Below are 19,364 nucleotides of genomic sequence, written 5' to 3' on the forward strand. Positions count from 1 at the left end.
GTGCTGCGGTGTTTACATTTGTTATCACCCACGGTCTGACAGTGGATCAGTTTCGCCAGCTATCCCCTCACTTGTCAGCTGCAGGGGTCAAAGGTCAGCTTAGATTACAGGCTTGGTGGCTCATGCAAAAGCTGCAGGTTGACATAAGAGCGAAGGAGGTAAAAAACAGACTGGAGAGGATGAATGTGTCTGCGTGGGTGGAGGCTTGTTTGGGTGTAAGAGATGGAAACGTCTCGTCTTTCACTCTGCTCACGTTCAGCTGTACTTAATATGCCTCCCTCTGAGGAACTAGTCACTTATAAAGTGAATGGAATTTTTGCAGTAATATGTATTTTAAGCCATGATAGCTACACGGCACTGGGGATAGTTGTAAAAGCAGTTTATTTCCCACCTTCCACTGCATGTACAACCTCCGGTAGAATTAAAGCAATGAAAAAAAGGTCTTATGTCTTACCAGGTCAGGTTATTTGTTGATGTTTTTCTCCACCTTTTTAAGCCCTAAACACCTCATACTTATTTAACATTAAATCAGTTTGTCCCCTATTCTATAAAAAGATGTGTCTGCTAGCTTTCTCCTTTTTTCCATAGACTTTAATGTTTTATCAAAATGACTTCCAACACAGGGGAAAGTAATCCGGGCAGCGAAAACAAAAGGACAAATACAGGAAGTAAAACTAAAATCTAGCTACCAAAATAAACTGTGGAGTAAGAACATGGGGAAATTAGGACTAATTAAAAGATTGTAATATTCTCTGGGCACATGTGCAGCATGTATACATGAGAATAGATTACAAAAAACAATGCTTTTTAAATTTTAAGTGCTTCCGGGTCATTTATACTCTGTACGCCTTCACCTATATAGACATTTCTGTGAAAGAAGAGCATGTAATTGCTTTGTTGGCTTCCTCGTACAGAAACAGTAATATCAAATTCACAACCCTAACTCTGCTGCGCGACGTGCAGCCACTTAGAGAACAATATCTTTTAATGATTCATTTCAGTCGCTAAAATGCACTTGCTTTGCTCTTTTTAAAAACTGAAATCCTTTCGAATTAAATCATCCGGTGAAATGCATCTGTGTGATGTGTGGGTCAAATTTGCATAATGCGAATCCTATGGTGTGTGTAAATGGCTGCTACCCTTCGAGGAGAACTGGGTCATGCTACATTTCCATATTTCACATGTATAGTTAACCCCAGACTGCTTTTATGTGCCGAATTGGGAATGCTAAGCCATTATATTCACAGCTTTCATTTTTAATAGGATGTTAAATATAGTGAAAGAAGCTTCGGCTCATTTGGGACCATCAGCGAGTTGTTTATGTTGTCAGAAACAAACAACAAAGAGAAATATTGATCATTGTGTCTGATGCTCGTGGTTCTTTCTGTTTTTGTCTCCTCACAGATGACACCAAGATCGCTCTGCATCTCAGAGACAACCAGGGTAGGTCCCCGACTTTCCCTTCTGTGCCATCCAATAACTGTTGAGGTTAAGCCGCTGCTGCTTCCTGTTGTTTTTATTATTGTTTGTTTCTCTGTCTCCTGGTTTGACTTTACCGCTGAGGCATCTGTCCCTGATTGCTTTTTTATCTTTTGGGGGACATGTGGCTCAGTCAGTTGATAAACTTTATCCAGCAGCTCACTGTAATGCTTTATTGTCCTCTGTGGGTCCCAGCGATCAATTATGGTGTCTGGACCAATGCGAGTAAAAACAAAATAGAATAGAGGCAGTAAGCCCTTTGGCCCGGTTGGATTTAGTTAGCATCATATGAAAAAGAAAGTTGAGCCACTATTAATTTTAAGGGGAGATTCAAAACATCACACTGTCATTATTTATTTAACAAAATTTAGGCCAAAATGCAGGAGAAATGTGTGAAAATGTATTGCTTCGTCAGTTTGCTGGTGTGGAGCATTCAGGTGTGTGGTAACACAGTGCCAAAACCAAAACCCAAAGCCTCAGACTACAGGGTTTAAGTTCATGACTGTACAATTAGGAATAAAACAAGTGTTGCTTATTTGGAAGGGTTGCCAGGAGAAAGCCTCGTCTCTCTAAAACGAACATGGCAGCAAAGCTTAAGTTTGCAAATCACAAGACTTGTTTAACAATGTCTTTTGGACCAAAGTTGAGATGTCTGACCATAAAACACAGCACCATGTTTAGCAAGACACACCCATCAGCATTAACACCTCAAACCAACTGTCAAGCATGGTGGTGGACTTATGATGACTTGGACTTTTATGCAATAGCGAGTTGATATTCATTAATTTTACAGTCGCAGCTGTTGTTCACTGCTGCCACCTACATGCATCAGTGCAACAGCACAAGTGACTCATGTGATTTCCTGTTTGGCTATTCATTTGCTAATATTGTCTCATAAATACTAAGAAATAGGATTATTCATAACTTCCAGCTGCTGTTTTATCAAGTGAGGAGTTATGATGTTAAAGTTAATTCACCATCATTATTGTCTTAGAGCCACAGTATTATAAGTCTAGCTGCTTTTTGTAAACAGTGATGTCTACTGACTGCTAAAGCAGAATTTTCTGATCCTGTGTAAAATGTTCTAATGATATGAGATAAAAACATGAGAACAATGCCCTTTCAGCATAAAATGTACATAAACCATGAACATTTATAGTCGTACAAGCAAACTCAAAACATTCCAATTAGACTTTCGGGGATTCAAAACCATCCAAACTCCTGAAATGACTTTGAACTCCATCAGTTTTCGGAGATAGCCTCTCAAATGTTTCATTTCCTGCTCGAAAGAAAATGGAAATCCACGGCTTCTATCACACTTTCATTACACAAACGCTGCATGTTTCCCATCACTTGAGCACTCTTGTGCTGGCGCCTGGTGCTGCGATGATATCTCTTTGCATATTTTTCATGCATCTACCCTTTATCGTCGCATACCTGGCAATGGTGTTATTCAAGGTGAAGCTAAATTGTGAGGAAAGGACTGAAACATAAAAAGCGAGAAATTATATTGGCTTTTCCTCTGTATTAATTGTATTGCTATTGTAACGAGTGGGTGTTTATGAAGTTGTATTTAATCAGCCTGCTTCCTGTCAGTTTGTCTGGGTGATCTAGCATGTTTAACTCACATCACAGCCAGGTTTGGTCTGACCTTGAAGGTGACAGGAAATGCTGAGGTGATTACAGCTCCAATAAGAGCCAAGATAAGAAACAACAGGAGTGAGACGCCCTTTTTTCAGGAGCTGCTTCTCAGCGCTACTTCTCCCCGACTCCTATTTATAAAAAGGCTGAATTATAGGTCTGCTCAGTTTGTGTTGTTGGCTTCCTGAAACCCATTAGCCAAGTGAGAGAACAGTTGTACTCCCCTGCGCCAACCGTGGCACTAATGTGGAGCTGAAAATGAACAGATTGGCTTGGTTTCCTCTGGTCTCATTTGTCCTCTCTCAAAATCTCTAATGTATTTTATTGCTGTCTAAGAGCTCTGTCGTCCATTAGTGCTTAGGACCTAGCAGTCATAAGGACAAAGCTAATGAGGAATGAATTCGATGTGCTGTACACCTACCACTTTGTCCCTATCCAACTGTACTCCCACCATTACAGTATTCATATACTATATTTTCACATTATATAAAATACTTACGTATTTTAAGCCACGTGTCAGTAAACTGAAGTATTTCTATAACTGAAGTTACACCAATGTAAGCTCTTTTTGTGATTAAAAAATAAGAACATTTAAGAATTCTTTTTTTTTGCAAACTTGATATTTTGTGGTTGTTTTGTAGACAGCACTGGTTCCCAGCTGTCATTTCATACTCCCAGCAAAGTATCCAGTCAGACAGGCTCAAAGACTCCTCTGCCAGCACCACCTCTCATCTTTAGATGTTCATTTGAGCCTGGAAAAGTACTATATTCAGCTTATCATTAGCAGTGGTACTACTTCATAATACTCTCCATGTATTAGTGATCAATAGAAACTGTTTCCCAGACTGCCAGATAATTATTTTAACAGCTAGCCAATGATTTCCAAGTTTTTATTCTCAGTTTTAGCTAGCTACTTCAGCTGTTTATTGGTAGGTTAGCCAACAGTTTCATCTGTATATACATACTTTGAGCAAACAGTTTCAAAGTGTGGAATAGATCAAGCTGTCTGGCATTATAGAGGTAATTAAAATCATCAACAGTTTATGGTCCAGTAAATTCATTTTAATGTGTATGATTCTGAAAACAGTTATGAAAAAATACTTTATGTGCCCCAAAAGGTTGATTTTGTTCCTCTGGACGTAGTGTTTTCAATGGGAGAAACGTTTCATTGAAATCTTGACGCATCTGGATGTCCAGATAAACAGAATCAACCTTTTGGGATTTACTTACCTGGATGATTGAGCATGCATCAAGGCAATGCTTTAGGTGCTTTGATTATGTCAGTCGTGCACTATTAAGGTGTTTAAGTATGACTACAGTTTTTGCCAGTAAAACATATAAATGTGGGGGTTTTTTTGCATGTTTCCACAGTTTTTCCACAGTCTTTAGAGTCTTGTCCAGCTCCACTTTTCACATAATACATCTGTTATTGGACACATGGCTGCACATGAGTCTGGAAACCACACAGAAAATTTTGCTTGTTTCACCAGATCACTATCACTCAGTGTATGTGATATTTTGAGGCCTTCGCTGCTGTCTTATTGGCTTAGACTCAGAAGAGTCCAGATGAAACTCTCTGTGCCAGAGTGCTGTGCTCCTCCAGGGGTCGGACACTCTCAGCTTGCATTCTGCTGGTTTTTAGCTGCTAGGCTTTTGATTTCTCATTATGCCTACATCTCGGCTTAGCCACATGCCCCTCACTAACCTTCCAACACCCCCAACTAACAGCTTGTTGCATCGTTTGGACTTCCAGCTGAAGCAGGAGATGGTTCTGTGCAGCTCCAGCGGACAAACGCATGGGAAAGTGTCTTGTCTCTGAGAAAAACAGAGCATACTCAGATCATGTGTTTACTACATTAAACGCAAAAGCAAGGATGTCAAGCAAGAATCCCGACTCACTGCCTTCATAGCTGATTGACGAACGATGGACACAGTTGGGTTGTCAGCATTGCCGGCCATCAGTTGTTTTGTTTCAGCACAGCAAATTATCCGTTTGTTGTTTTTATTTTTCATTCCCAGTTATGGTGGGCACATAATGTCTACACAGACAAACACATTAACAGTGAATTCCCACACACATTGCACAGATTTGATTACAACCCGAGTACGCCGGAAATCAATGAGGCAGAGAGCCAGGGGAGAGGCTGCTTGGCTGACAGGCCGAGTGGTGGGTATTGCTGCTAATTAAAGCCGGGGAGGAACCCTGGAGATGTTGCCAGGGGGGCACAGAAGGAGAAAAAAAAAGCTTTGTGAGTACACGTGGCCTGAACCTGCTATAAATCTGTGTGAGATGAGGTACAACATGAAGGCAGAATCCTTGCTGGGTTATGTTCTCTGCTGGGACACTGTTTTCTGTCATTATTATGTGTATTCTTCCCTCTGACAAATCACAGAGGAAGTTCTCTTAGTTTTTGTATTTTTGTCCGTGTGTGTGTTTTGTGAAATTGTACCCCAAAGATGAAAACTGAGATTTCCCAGTAGGTTTACAGGCTACTGTGATCATCTTCAAAAGAACTCTCAAAACACCTGCTGGGTCGACTTTGAGGTCCAAATATAAATCTGATGAAGTGCTTTACAGACTAGCGCTGACTTCCAAACCCGGCTGAAGGACCGATCTCTTATGTAGTCACTACTTACAGCCTCTTCGGTTTGCAGTGCCACGACTTAAGGCTATAATAGGACTTTATCAGCAGCTATAGACCTTCCTCCTCCTCCCATCAGGACCAAACACTGCTAACCTTGGTGTGGGATTAACTCTTACTCGCACTTATGGGAGACGAGAACTGCTCTTGAATGCCTAAAAAGCCTTCAGAACAATCGTGCCAGAGACTACTAAAGAGCCAGTTGCACAGTGAACCTTGAATTTGTTCTCCAAGTGAAAGAAATGTCCTTTAACCATTCAACAAATACTTTTAGAGTCACTGAAAATGAATCAGACGTGCATGGCTGAATGAGAGCGGTGCATTTGTTAGGTTTTAAAATGAAATGCCTTTTTCCCACAATGGTGACACGGAGCGAAAGCTGAACTTAAACATATCAGCACAAGCAGGAAAGGAGCGTATTGATGAATAATGAGTGTCCCCTGCTGGTCGACAACAAAACTGCAACGAAACCAGAGAAAATATAACACTTGCTTTAAGCATGTGGCACAAAGTGATAATTAAACCAGCGGTGCTTAACAATCTGAAATAGCAAACAGAATGCGTGTGTGCCAACATAATGGCTTCTTGTTGTGTTTTCCAGTGATGCCAGCTGACAGTGCTGTAGACAGGGTGAAAGGCACTCATCCTCTTCACACTGGTTTGATCCTGGGCATCTTGCTGGTGATGCTTATCATGATTGCAGGCGTGCTGATCACAGTCTACATCTACCATCACCCGACCTCTGCAGCCAGCCTCTTCCTTATCGAGGTGAGCAGCAGCACCAGCAGTTCTTCTGTTTCTGACGTCAGAGGGCTGATTGTCAGTCTTACACCTTGACATAAATTACTTATTATATTTTCCTGTGCTATTGTTTTTTTTGCTATAGAGAAGTTTTTTAATTCTGGTTATGAGAATCAAACCAGTTAACATTCATGGGTGTTCTCAATAAGCTGAATATATCTAATATCCGAAAAATGCAGACAGCCATCATTTGAAAGTGAAGTGTAATATATGTTTTGCTAGTGTGCATTCAGTGACTGGTTGGTGAGTGGTTTCTGGAGGCTAGCCGCACTCACAAAGGTGAAATTAGTCACAAAGATGTATATAGTGCTGCACCGGATCCAAGCAGATGACCATTGATGGCCATGGTTTGTATGACACCTAATGGCTGCAAACAGTAAGCAAACCGGAAACACTTTCTTTCAAAGTTAAAGTTGATTTTACTTTGAAAGCAAACAATATCCATTTCTGGTTTGTGTTGCACTCTTTCAATTTTTACTGCCTCTCCACTGTTAGGTGACAAGTAAGTCACCATCTTTCATGCAAACTACAGGTAACCATGGAAATATGCTAGCGACCAATGGGGTCTTAGGTACAGGGCACCATACGCTGTATAGATGTCAAGTTAGACACTGAAATAAAAGGGCTTTAGGTGAATGCACTACACAGCAACCTCTAACCTTTAACCTTGACCACATTTGTTGCCTCTGACCTTCAATCTTTAACTTCTCTCCTTTAGAGACGTCCGAGCAGGTGGCCTGCCATGAAGTTTCGCAGGGGGTCGGGTCACCCAGCCTACGCGGAGGTGGAGCCAGTGGGCCAGGAGAAGGAGGGCTTCATCGAGTCCGAGCAGTGCTGAGGGAGGAGGGGGCATCCACATCCCTCCCTCCCCTCCGCAGCCTCCCTCCTGTGCTAGCCCTCCTCTCTCCTGCTCCACGGGGACTTCTCACCTGGAACCTCCAGGATGCACTTATCGGTGGAGGAGCTCAGTGTACACAATGACTCGTTAAGACTGTACAATCGGCCCATTGAGCGCTAGATGAGACTGGATACAGTAACCGATGACATGAGAAAGTGAGACACCCCTGAAGACTATCCCCAGACATACCCACTGTTCAGCTCCCGTTAGCAAGGAGCTGAGCTGCCGGGGGGCAGAGGGAGGGAACAGCGCAGACGTCATCGACTCTGCATTCGTTGAGAGTTTTTACGACTGCTATCGCGTTGCCATGTTGGGACTGTACAGCTTGACTGATAGCCGTGTGTCTGGTTGGGTTGGGGAGCAGGGTGAATTATACAAAATATATTTTCAGGATCAATACAGAGTGTGTGAACGAAGATGTCCACTTTATTGTCCATGGGGGTTACACATTATAGGCCTTTGTATATCCATCAGGTTTTTCCTTCTTTTCCTTTCTCTATGTTTTCACAGGGGTTGGCGCATTTATCTGTACAGACCGTCGGTATTGCTTTTCAATACCATAGCAGGCTTAATTGACTTTTCCACAGTGCACTCTGCACAGAGAGGCTGTGGCTGCGTGATATGACGCGAGCTGAACTCGATCGATCACAGCTGGGAGTAAAGCTCTGAACATTCGGCATCGGTGTTGAATTAGTTTGTGATTTTTGGGGGCTGGTTTCATTTTGTGAAAATGAAGTGCAAGGTGGGGTTTTTTTGTTGTTGTTTTTTTTAATGGGTGATGGACACTATCCTTCCCTTTGGATTGATTTCTTTACTGCCGTGCCATTTCGTCCCTGAGTAGAGTTTGCACTTCTTTTTTTTTTGTTTCTCATTCGACATGTGGTACTAATGCAAAATTACAAGACAGGCGCTTGTGAGTGTGAATATATTTTCTGGAGTGTAAGTGATTCTCGTGTGTGAATACAGAAGACAGTTTACAGTAGTGATTGGACATCCACCTGCTATATGGGTGCATATATTTGAGCTGGCTCTTATTGATCTTACTTAGAAGTATCTGGATACAGTTTGCGTGAGCCAGAAAACACATTGGTCTGGTTGGAGATTTGATTCATTTTTACAGTGTCGGTTTATTTTCCAGTTGTTGCCAAGCGTAACCAGTTCTGTGTCCACATTTAATAGCTGTCATGTCACCGTAGTAATGTATATACCAAGGCCAAAACATTTGCAGATTCAGGTAACTCATGGCAAACATTTGCAGTATAGCAGTGATGAGAATCTTCTTTTCTTATTTTTTTATGAGTGGCCTTTTTTTCTCTACTTTTTTACTTAAATGTGAATAGTGTTCTAGTCATTGCTGTCACAACAATTCACTCATTTCAAGAGAAAATCATGTTTTACACCAATGATTGTAGACTCATTTAAACAAACTAGAGCTCAAAATCCTGGAGTTTTACTGAGTAATAAAATGTGCAATATTACATCCGTTAATTTCTATGAAAACGCATAAGAACTCCAATCATCTGAATTCTTTTTATTTACACTTTGTTGACATTGAGACCAAAGACTAATCAGAATTTCAGTCACATGTATTTACCTCAACCTCCCCCCACAGACTCCATACCTCTCATTAGGCAGGATATGCAGGTTTAGTTGGTTAAAGCACAGACTGTACACAAAAGATGGAAGTAGCCACTGTGACATCACTCATTGGTTAGCAAATTCCTGATCATATGCCTCAACCCTCAATTTAAAAAAAATATTATGTCATTCTTTATTCAGGTGGCTCCATGGTGTAGCGATTAAACAAGCCTTATATATGAAAAACTAGCCAGTTCAAGAGGGGAGGAGCCATTAAATCCACCTCCAGGGTTTAAAAGCTACTGTATTCCTTGCGTTGGCCCCAAACCTGGATAAATGAGAAGGTTGCATCAGGACAAGCATCTGCCCAAATCAAATATGCGGATCTACCTTGGAAATGAGGGAACAGCAGTAGTACTTAATTATGTTATATTCAGTATGATTTGAAACTATCAGCTAAGGCCATGAACTGATCAGAAAAAAGTTTGCGGTAATAGATCAACAGCGCCCAAGGGCAGTTTCCCACAGACCTCTAAACATGAAGGTTTTGTTTTCCAAGCAGAGGAGTCGACCCCTGCTGGACATTAAAAGAAATTGCAGGTTTTCACACTAAACTGATGTCACTTTTCAAACCAGGAAGTTACATCCATCCTTTGTGTACAGTCTATGGATTAAAGTGATACTGTGCAAGCATTTTGATGTCATAAAAATTAGACTTCCCTGATTAGCATTTGCTAAATCCTTCCCACCATCAACGACTGTCCAGTAACTTATTACAATTCCAGGCACAGTAAAGCTTAAGCTTTGCATTATCAATACATTTAAAGAGTTCTACTGCCAATGTCTCTTAGTAGCCTTTCTATGAATAACCAGAATTACAAGAGGTAAAATGTCAGCCATTAGAAATTAACAGTATGCCTATCTAACTAACCTACTAATTTCAAGTTTGCATCATCAGCTAACAAACGAATCCTGGAAGAAGAGTTTAGCCTCGATATCGATATGATATATCAACAAGTCCAGTCAGCACAGTGATACCTGAGATAGTGTTATACATTCACTCACTTCAAACAAACAAATGTGGCAGTCTGCTAGTACCAGCATAGTCACAACGTGTAAGCAGGTACACAACTAAAAATACAACTACAGCAGTAGTAAGCGAACTTAAGCAACCAACCTTTGGGTTTTAGTTGCTTTGTTCGTTTTAGAGGAACCAGTACTTTGCCTGTTTGGTTAAAATACATGTTAATCTACGTGGAAAGCATAGGAGCCTGTTTCAAATCAATACATTCTCTTATATTTTATAACATGTGTGTTGGGAATATTTTAATTCATTGAACTTATATTAGCAAAGTTTTTCCTGTCATTCTGAAATTGGTTGTATTGGGGTTTTTTAAACAATACTAAAGTCGCAGGTGGTGAAGTTGCCACCACGTTGTCCTGTGTCCTTGGAAAGAACACATTCAAGTGCAGTAAAGTCCCACTAGGTGAGCGAAGTGAACAGAATCACTTCCTAAAAAATCTTTTTAAATTATTCCGTTTAGTTAAGGTCTTAGTTACAAGCAAGTTTCAAGCACATGTACGGAGTGGGCAGTTCAAGTCACGCGCTCACATGGAGGCAAATCTCTTCTCCAAGGAGTTTGGACAAGACAATCAATGGACTAATTCATCAAGCTGATGCGAAGCCACATGAGCAGAAATCATGCAGCGTTATTCTGGCCCCATTTAAGTAAAAAATAAGAGGACTCTACTGTCCATGTTAAATGATGTCAGGTGAACGTCGGCTCTGATTAATAGACTCCAACTGTTAAAATCAGGCCAAGCAAATTCAAGCCCGATGATGAAGTTCAACTTAAAAGACTTTAAAAGTCATTTTCACTATCAAGCAAAGAAAAGTTTAAACTGCCAAATTAGCATCACCCAGATTTGTCCTTGGGGTTTTGTGGGAAGTAACACTTGTTTAATACTTTACTTTAGTGTGTTCAGAAAGATATGATTTTCGAAGAGTCACACAAGGCATAAAATCTTAACTATATGAACTACATCGTGGTCACATGACTTTAACTTTACGACTACTAAATTTAGCCACTTGTTATCAAACTCCATATTCGGGACTCACAAAAGCTGAAAAATTCCACAGCTGGGAACGTCCTTATGTTGTTAACCAGTGAGGACATCCTAAATAATCCTTCCTTGTTGTGTTTAAAATGATCATAATTTACAATATGGAATTTATGTCCTATTACCTGAAACTAGCAACTGAGCAAATAAAGTCATTAATTTACTTAGTGTAGAGCTTTAAACATGGCCATGCGGCCCCTTGTAAATAAGGGAGCAGCTGAAAGCAAATTGTATACTGAGGTCACAAAGCAAGGGAGGTGAGTGTAGTTTCCCCATAGACTTCTTTATAACCAGAGGAGTCTCCACTTGCAGGACATTTAAAAAAATAGGTTCAAGGTACAGTCGGCGTCACTTTACAGAGCTAGAAGCTATGTCTGCCTTTTATATTGTCTACGGCTCTGAGTCATGTTAGCCTTTGTCACTCTATACACTAGTCATTCAGTCAGTGGAGCTATGCAGCTGGGTCGTGGTTCGTGACATGCATCACAGCAGTATTTCTCTAACAATTGTGAGCCAATGGCTTCTCCACACCTCCAGGTCCATTTTTTTTTATTTTTTAGTACCGGTAGATCGATCCCTGTGGAGAAATGCTCTTTGAAAGTGATCAAATCATCCACGTATCATACGGTGCCACCTGAAACTGCAAGTGTTTTAACGACTGCTGTGAAAATGCAGTCCGAGAACGTGACCGGAGGTCACATTTGTTTGCACTGAACACATTTACAAAAGCTAAAAACACTTCAGTCGCGCAGCATTGCCAGATGGAAAAAATGTTATCCTAGAGGATTACAGTTATTATATTTTGAGGAGCACTATTGTACACAAGTCAGATCGGTAAAAAAAAGATGTCATAAGAGAAGATGTGTGCAGGCACAGGTGTAAGCTGTAGTCCATTGTCCTAAAATGAGGCAGCCTCGGCTTATTTCAACTACTATGTGTTGTAAAATAATGAGATTGTGAAATATTATGGGACCTTTGCCACACAAGTACAATAATTATCACACTCTGGCAATGCTCTGATAGTGGAAACTGGGCTTTCTAGCAGCAAAGTCTTCACTTGCTTCACTGGACCTGACTAATGGCTTTCACTCCCACTTTTAACAAAAGCAGCACAGTTGTGTCATTGGGATTGGTTACTGCTGTTTTCTTTGCTCTCTCATGAGTTGGATTAAATGATGCTGAGTCACAGATTCAGTAAATGTTCCACGAGCTCAACATACAGATACAAGAATTGGAGTTTTCTTCCAGCTGTGATGTTGGTTTTATCTTATCATGACACTTTCATAGCAAACAATAAGACTCGAAATCATAAAGTATCATAGCTGTCTGTAATTTCTGTAACTACTGTCGTTTTGATTACATTTGAAATAATAAAAAATGTTGGTAAAAACAGTCACATGTCTGTTTCTTTGCATGGTCCACCAAATTACATGTTTCTTTTGTTTAAGCATGCATGTCCAACTTCTTTTTGATTATACTATGCTAGTATAAATATACTACCATATCTTTAGTATATTTCATGAAGTTGTGCAGAAATTTTATATTTACAGACCCTCGCAGTACATAGATTCAAAATGAGTACTATTTGGATTTGCATTAATTTTTCCAACATTTGTGAGCCTTTAATTTAAGTACAAGACTTAAAAACACATTTAAAGGTGTAGTCAGTTTTTTTTTTAGTTTATGTAATAGAAAAAATTAATATTTTACTCATAAATATACATTGACCAGTGTGTAATTACATCTTCCAAGAAGCTACTGGCGTCTCATAAACCGGTTAGTGGAAGTTGCCATGTTGACCCACCATCTTGAATACAATGGCAACATCAAGCCTCATCTCTCGAAGTTTAGTCGGGGCTCTAACACATGAAAACATGCATAAAGTCAAGCTCACTCATGAAATGTGTCCGTCATAATAACATTACAGGCTATGCTAGGCTTTGGCCCACATCAGTCTAAAATCGTATGTAACCATGAATAATGTGTTTTGGAAACTGCACAACATGCAGCGCTATTAGTTCTCTCAGTCTCTCAGAGTAACATTTCTAATTTTGATTGAAACTGTCAGAGAAAACGGCAGCCTCGAGTAAGCCAGGATATTAGTTTACAGAGGCTGTTAGAATTATATGTCTAATGTTAAAATGTTGGTGACACAATAATTTCATCATATGGCACTGACATATTCATAGGGTTAATTTTTGAGACAAAATATCATGAGGTAGTCATGATTTTGCAAATATTCCACCCTAGTGCAGTTTGCACAAATTGTTTTAAAAATGCACTCACCCTACAAACATCACTGATGAGTCAAGATCTGCACAAATTGACAGAAACACTGAAGCAGCTCCACATTTTATTCTTATTGTCATGTGTGTCCTATTTGTCAGGTGACAGAAGAACCAACACAAAGCTCAGAGAGTAATGGTGATGCAAGATCACAGGTGAAATTGGATGATGATTTGGTGGTTCATGACTGTATTTGAAGCACATGTGTGACTGCATGTATGTGGAATGTCTCACTGTTATTTATCAGGTGACAGAGGCAGCTCTGCCATGTTGTAGCTCGGACAGAGGTGAAGAGGTGATTATGCGGTGTGGATTCATCTCCCTGCACTGAATCATGTGCTCAATACTTTGCGGTGCAATATTAAAGGAACGTGACTTTCTCGACCTTTGCACAAGTTGAGGAAATGTGTGTGTGATGCAATGATCCATAGCGACCGTTTGTTCATACCGTCTTCACGAAAGGAGGCGCAACACACCTGTGTTTTGATCAAAGGTGTGCGCTACGAAGCAACGCTAACGGGTTAGTGATCTTTAAGTCAGAGTTTTAGTATCGCGAAGGCGGCTCTCTTTTTAACCTGGTTAAATCACCATGGTAACCTGATCTGGAACTGGTTATCTTCTGGTATGTTCGGAAAAGTTCTGGTAGCCAAAATGTCCTCTATGTATAAAAGACATTTTTGGTTAATTCAGAGAAAATGCTCTATATTGTTTGTATTGAATTTCTCTTGTGTCACACCAGTCCTCTGCATGTCCTCCTTTACGACATCCATGAATCTTCTCTGTGGTCTTCCTCTTCCTCACACCTGGCAGCTCTATCTTTAACGTCCTTTGTCCAGTATATCCACTATCTCTCCTCCGCACACGTCCAAAACACCTCAGCCTGAGCTGTCCCTCTGATATACTCATGTTAAGGCTTCAAAAAGGAAAATTAGTCTTTAGAGTCAAACAGCAAAACGCCTCATAAATAACCTGAAAAATGACTGAAAAGAACAACAGAGGGATGAGAATATTTTTAAGTGTCAACAGATCTGTCACATTCTTAGGCATGAAAGACCGAGACTGAGCTAGCAATGTGAGATGATCCCAGGTCTGTGTGGGTGCTTCCATTTTCGACCGGTGGGATTTGTCCTAATTCGATCTGCTTCTTTAAAAGTTGGTACAAGCACAGCGCTCCGCTGCTTGTCATCTGGAACATTTTTTTTTTGTTTAAAAGCATGTAGAATAGCATATGTAGGCAAGTATATTTCTCCTTTTTTTAGTCAAGAAGCAAAGACATAAAGGAAAAAAAAAAAAAAAAGAAACAGGTCAGGGTTCGGTGGTTGAATCATCCGTCCCCACCAATGTCAAAACCAAATCTACACCCCTGGGCTGAGGCATTCCAAAAATTGAATATCTTGTTTGGCCATGAAGTTTTCTGACACCTGTGTTTAAATGACAGTGAAAAATGCTGCACGCTCGGTTTATGTGAAACCCTTGGATCAGGTAGATTTTGGAAATGCCTCACTGCAGATTGAGGAGATGGAGCTCTACAGCAGTACAGAGAGAAAGCTGAGCAAACAAGACAGCAGAGGGGAGATGGAGACAAGCTGAGCAAGCTAGAAGCAAAAAAAAAAAGCATGAAAAAGGTTTGAGTAAGGGGGGAAACATTACCGAAGGAGCAAGGCAGAGGTGTCAGACTTCAGCTGTTTGTTACAGAGACTGATTCAGTGCTGCAAAGAACAACAACAGAATTCAGATTATCTAATACAAGTAGTGCTGTGTGTGCCTCAAAGAGGGCCTGAGGAACCAATGGAGTGTGCTGCACAAACACAAGCCCGGCATGTTGTACCTATAAACAGTAATCAGCGGGTGTTAATAGCTAGACAGCCAGCAATTACATTCATCAAATCGAGTTAATCGCTCTATTGTGGCCAAGGTCACGTCACAGCTGTGAATCATCCTGCTGCTGGTCACCTCTGTGGTGATTTACTCCCATCTAGTGGGCAAAACAGAGAACAAAACTGCTGCCCGTGAAGGAAAATAAATCAGACAGCTGCTGTCTAAAAGTAAGTACGCTCTTTTTCTAACGTTTGACATACTAGGAAGTATTTAAACAAATCCTCTGAATCCACAGGTCCTAAGATTATTAAAACACAACCTCAAATGAACAACACATGACAGATTGCACTGTTCAATTATTTATTTAACAATGATTAACATCAAATGCAGAAGCAGTGTATGAAAAAACAAGTGCACCCTTAGTGCTTCCAGCCAGCCAGCTGTTGCTGATCAAATGCACTTGATTAACTGATCATCAGCAAATGAGAGCACATTAAATAAAAGCAGAGGGTTCTTGCAGGTCTGAAGGTTAAATGTTGAAATTCAAGACAGTACAATTAGAAAGCAGGCCATAGTTGTTCAGGAAAAAGACTGAACAAGTATGGCCTGTTTGGAAGGGATGTTGGTATTTACTTAGAAATAGGCTGCCCAGTGTCATTTAGTTTTTTTGTTAAGTCTTCATCTGTTCCCAGTTTTTTATATCCTGTTTTATTTTGGCAACCTTTTGCTCAAGTCTTCCTTGTTGTAGTTTTACTTCCTTTGTCTTCATTAGTGTCAGCTGTTCTCACTTCCTTTAACTGCCCTCTTTTTGTATATACTTTGGCATCTTGCCGTGTTTCTATGTATGCTTCCTTGCTTATGTTTGGATTGAGTTTGGTAGTTTATTTAATGGACTTATGTATTAGTTGGGGGCTTATTGAGTCCAAGGCTAGCTTAAATAAAGATTCATTTTTTGTTGATTTTTTTCCCCCATCTCCTTGCATGGCGAGTCTGCATTTGGGTCCACACCTAACAATCTATGAAACTTTGGCCATAATACCTAATTTAACAAATCACTGAAGACTTGTTATAAAAATGAATTAATTTGTCACACATTCAAGAAACAGGCTACAGACAGCGTAGATTGCAATATATACATTTATTTGACAGAAAAAACAGACATTGTAGCTCTCATTGAAGTAATGCCAGTTTAATTACAGCTGATTCCATATAGTGTAACGGGAGTGCAAAGTATAGAGAGAGGTGACTCTTCATCCATGAATTACTTAGCAGTAACTGGATTCACATGCTTAAGTGAGAAATGCATCTGAGATCAAACAGGATCAAAGCATCCAGAAGAACTGCTACAAAGTGGATTTCATGCCTCGGGAGATTCTTACAGCATCCTGTGTATGCATACATACATACATACATACATACATGTATTTGTGCTAAGTCAGGTTTTTTTAAAACATTTTTAAATCATATACTCATTGGTGTTTACATTTTTTTTTCTTTACATATGAGACAGTAAATCAAGAGTGACACATCTGTAGCAGTAACTGTATCTGACTGTGCTAGCATGACCTGTCAGTAATCTCTACTCCTCAGGTGCTTGTTTACGATTGGTTGCCAGCAGATCTGTTGTACATCTCAGATTTCAGCATTAAACTTCAACCAACACGTCAGTATTGTCCCAAACTGGATTAAACAGGTATAGTGTATATCTGAGAGTGTGTGGTTATTTTTATTGTACTCATTCATTACTATAAATAAATACAAAGGACTTGAAGTATATACGTGGTTTTCTATCTCGCTCACGCTCCTCATTTATAGCCAGAAGTGACGACTGACCCGTGACATTTAAAGAAAATTAAAGATTGAAGGCCAACTTTGAAACTAACACTTTCTCTGGTAATACCTAACAGCATGAAGGTTAATCCAACGCAAATCTATCAACATCCTAAAAAAAAAAAAAGAGAGAGAGAGAGAGAGAGAGAGCGAGAGAGAGAAAACAATATTTAAGGCCTAAACCCAGGGAGGACTCAGGTAAAGTTTGTGGACTATAAAAGGAGTTATACATCTACTCAAAGAAGATTTAAATGCCTGTATGGAACAGCTGACTCTATCATTTTAAGATCACCTTGAAAAGGTACTAAATGAGTCTCAAAAGACCAAAGTGGCCTGCCTACAGTACTACAATCTATGAATCAATGTAGTACTACCTAGAAAACAAAGAGGTGGGAATCTTACATCATGCTTGTACACCCTGCTGGAACCAGGCTGTGTTTTTCTGCAAACAAAAAGATAACTGTGCCCGGAGGCATTTTCCTGTAAACAAACAAAAGTTATGTCTACAGTCTGAACTTCCAAATCACTGTTTATATCCTTATGGCACAAAATAAAACATCTGAGGAAACAAGTCAGCATTTTCTTTCAGTAAGCAGCATGGTGTAGTTGTTAGCACCATTTGGCTGGGACTGTTCTTTGCATGAGTTTGCATGTGCTCCCTGTGTCTGCATGAGTTTCATCCCAAAGTCAAATGTACTGAGAGGAAATGATTTTTGATCCCCTGATGAATCTGAAAGCCTGTTGGTAACACATTACACCATAATGGATTGACATTTTGCAGCACCTGCAGGGTACAGGCCCATCTAGAACTTGCCAGTTAACAATTAAATGATTCAGAGAAGGCTTGGAAGAAGGTGCTGTGGTCAGATGAAACCAAAATGGAGCTCTTTGGCATCAACTCGACCCGCCGTGTTTGGAGGAAGAGAAATGCCAAATATGGCCCAAAGAACATGATTCCCACAGTAAAGCACAGAGGGGGAAACATTATGCTTTGGGGCTGTTCTTCTGCTATGCATACAGGATGATTTCACTGCATTGATGGGCCGATGGAGCCAAGTACGATAAAATATTGGACGAAAACCTCCTTCCCTCAGCCAGAACACTGAAGATGGGTCTTGGATGACAATGACCCAAAACCAAGGCAACAAAGAAGTAGCTAAAGAAGAAGCACTTTAAGGCCCATGGAGTGGCTTAGCCAGTCTGCAGACCTCAAACCACTCAGCAAACTTACAAATTCGCAGTGGATCAAATAATTATTACCAAACTGTACGTAGCCGCAGGGATAAGCCCAGCCTCCCCCGAAACCCTGAACTGGAAGAGCAGTTAGGAAAATGTAAGGAAGATGTTTTGAGGACGGCAACTAACTGTGAGCGGTTGCAGACCTGGTCCCTGTCTTTGAAACCATCATCTCAAAGGCAACAAAATCACAACTTCATTGCAACGCTCAGAATAATTATGGTCATGCTGCAGTCTCAAACCACTGTCATTCCTAGAGTAAAGCATTAGGCTTGATTTAGACATCTGTGGAAATCTATGTCTTAACTTCTGGCGAAACCGGAAACTCCTCAAGACTACCTCAAGTTGTTCAACCCGAGTTTTGGTAGCCGGTTTGACCTACTTATTCTGTACTCTCAGATTATTGGAAACATAATCTTAAATCTATAAGAAACAAAGGAAACACCTTGAAATTGAATCTTTTCCCCAAACCCAAAGACACTGACTTTGCTATGAGACAATTAACCATAAATTCATATTTTGCTGGAAAATGATTTAAACCAAAACCTGTATATTGAGTAATAGTTGTTCTTTCCTTTAAATTATCCTTCTGCAACAAGATAATCATCTAAGGCAACACATCAAAACAACCACAAAAAAAACAAAACAAAGGAAAAAAACAGTAACTGCTCAAGTGCTTTAAATATGTACGTGTGTGTGTGTGTGTGTGTGTGTGTGTGTGTGTGTGTGTGTGTGTGTGTGTGTGTGTGTGTGTAATAATGCAACATTAGAAACACATTTACAGTTTGGTCACAACAAATGGGAATTATTTGCAAAGCAATTCCCCTCACCAGTAATCAACAGGATATTACAGGGACAATTTAGTAGTGCAGTTCTGCCATTGGTATCCGGTAAGGAGTGTACACACTACATTTGGCAATATCTATGTAACAACTTGTGTTTCTGTTCGAGATTTCATCACACCACCCCCCACAAGACCGTATTGCAAACCTAGTAAGATTAACCAGAATTAATTCTGGGTAAAAGCGGGACAG

At 40.2% G+C, this 19,364-nt stretch overlaps 1 protein-coding gene across 1 annotated transcript in view; it reads left to right on the forward strand.

Moving 5' to 3' along the window:
• The window catches only part of plxdc2b (plexin domain containing 2b), a 117,115-nt gene extending 104,563 nt beyond the window's left edge, over positions 1-12,552 (forward strand). The window contains exons 12-14 of the mRNA XM_026179804.1: positions 1,405-1,443; positions 6,364-6,530; positions 7,282-12,552. Coding sequence (XP_026035589.1) covers positions 1,405-1,443; positions 6,364-6,530; positions 7,282-7,401 — 326 coding nt within the window. The 3' untranslated portion in view covers positions 7,402-12,552. The remainder of the gene's footprint in view (positions 1-1,404; positions 1,444-6,363; positions 6,531-7,281) is intronic.
• The last annotated feature ends 6,812 nt before the right edge of the window (positions 12,553-19,364 follow it).

This window comes from Astatotilapia calliptera, chromosome 9, assembly GCF_900246225.1.
Source record: "Astatotilapia calliptera chromosome 9, fAstCal1.2, whole genome shotgun sequence".
Taxonomy (NCBI): Eukaryota; Metazoa; Chordata; class Actinopteri; order Cichliformes; family Cichlidae; genus Astatotilapia; species Astatotilapia calliptera.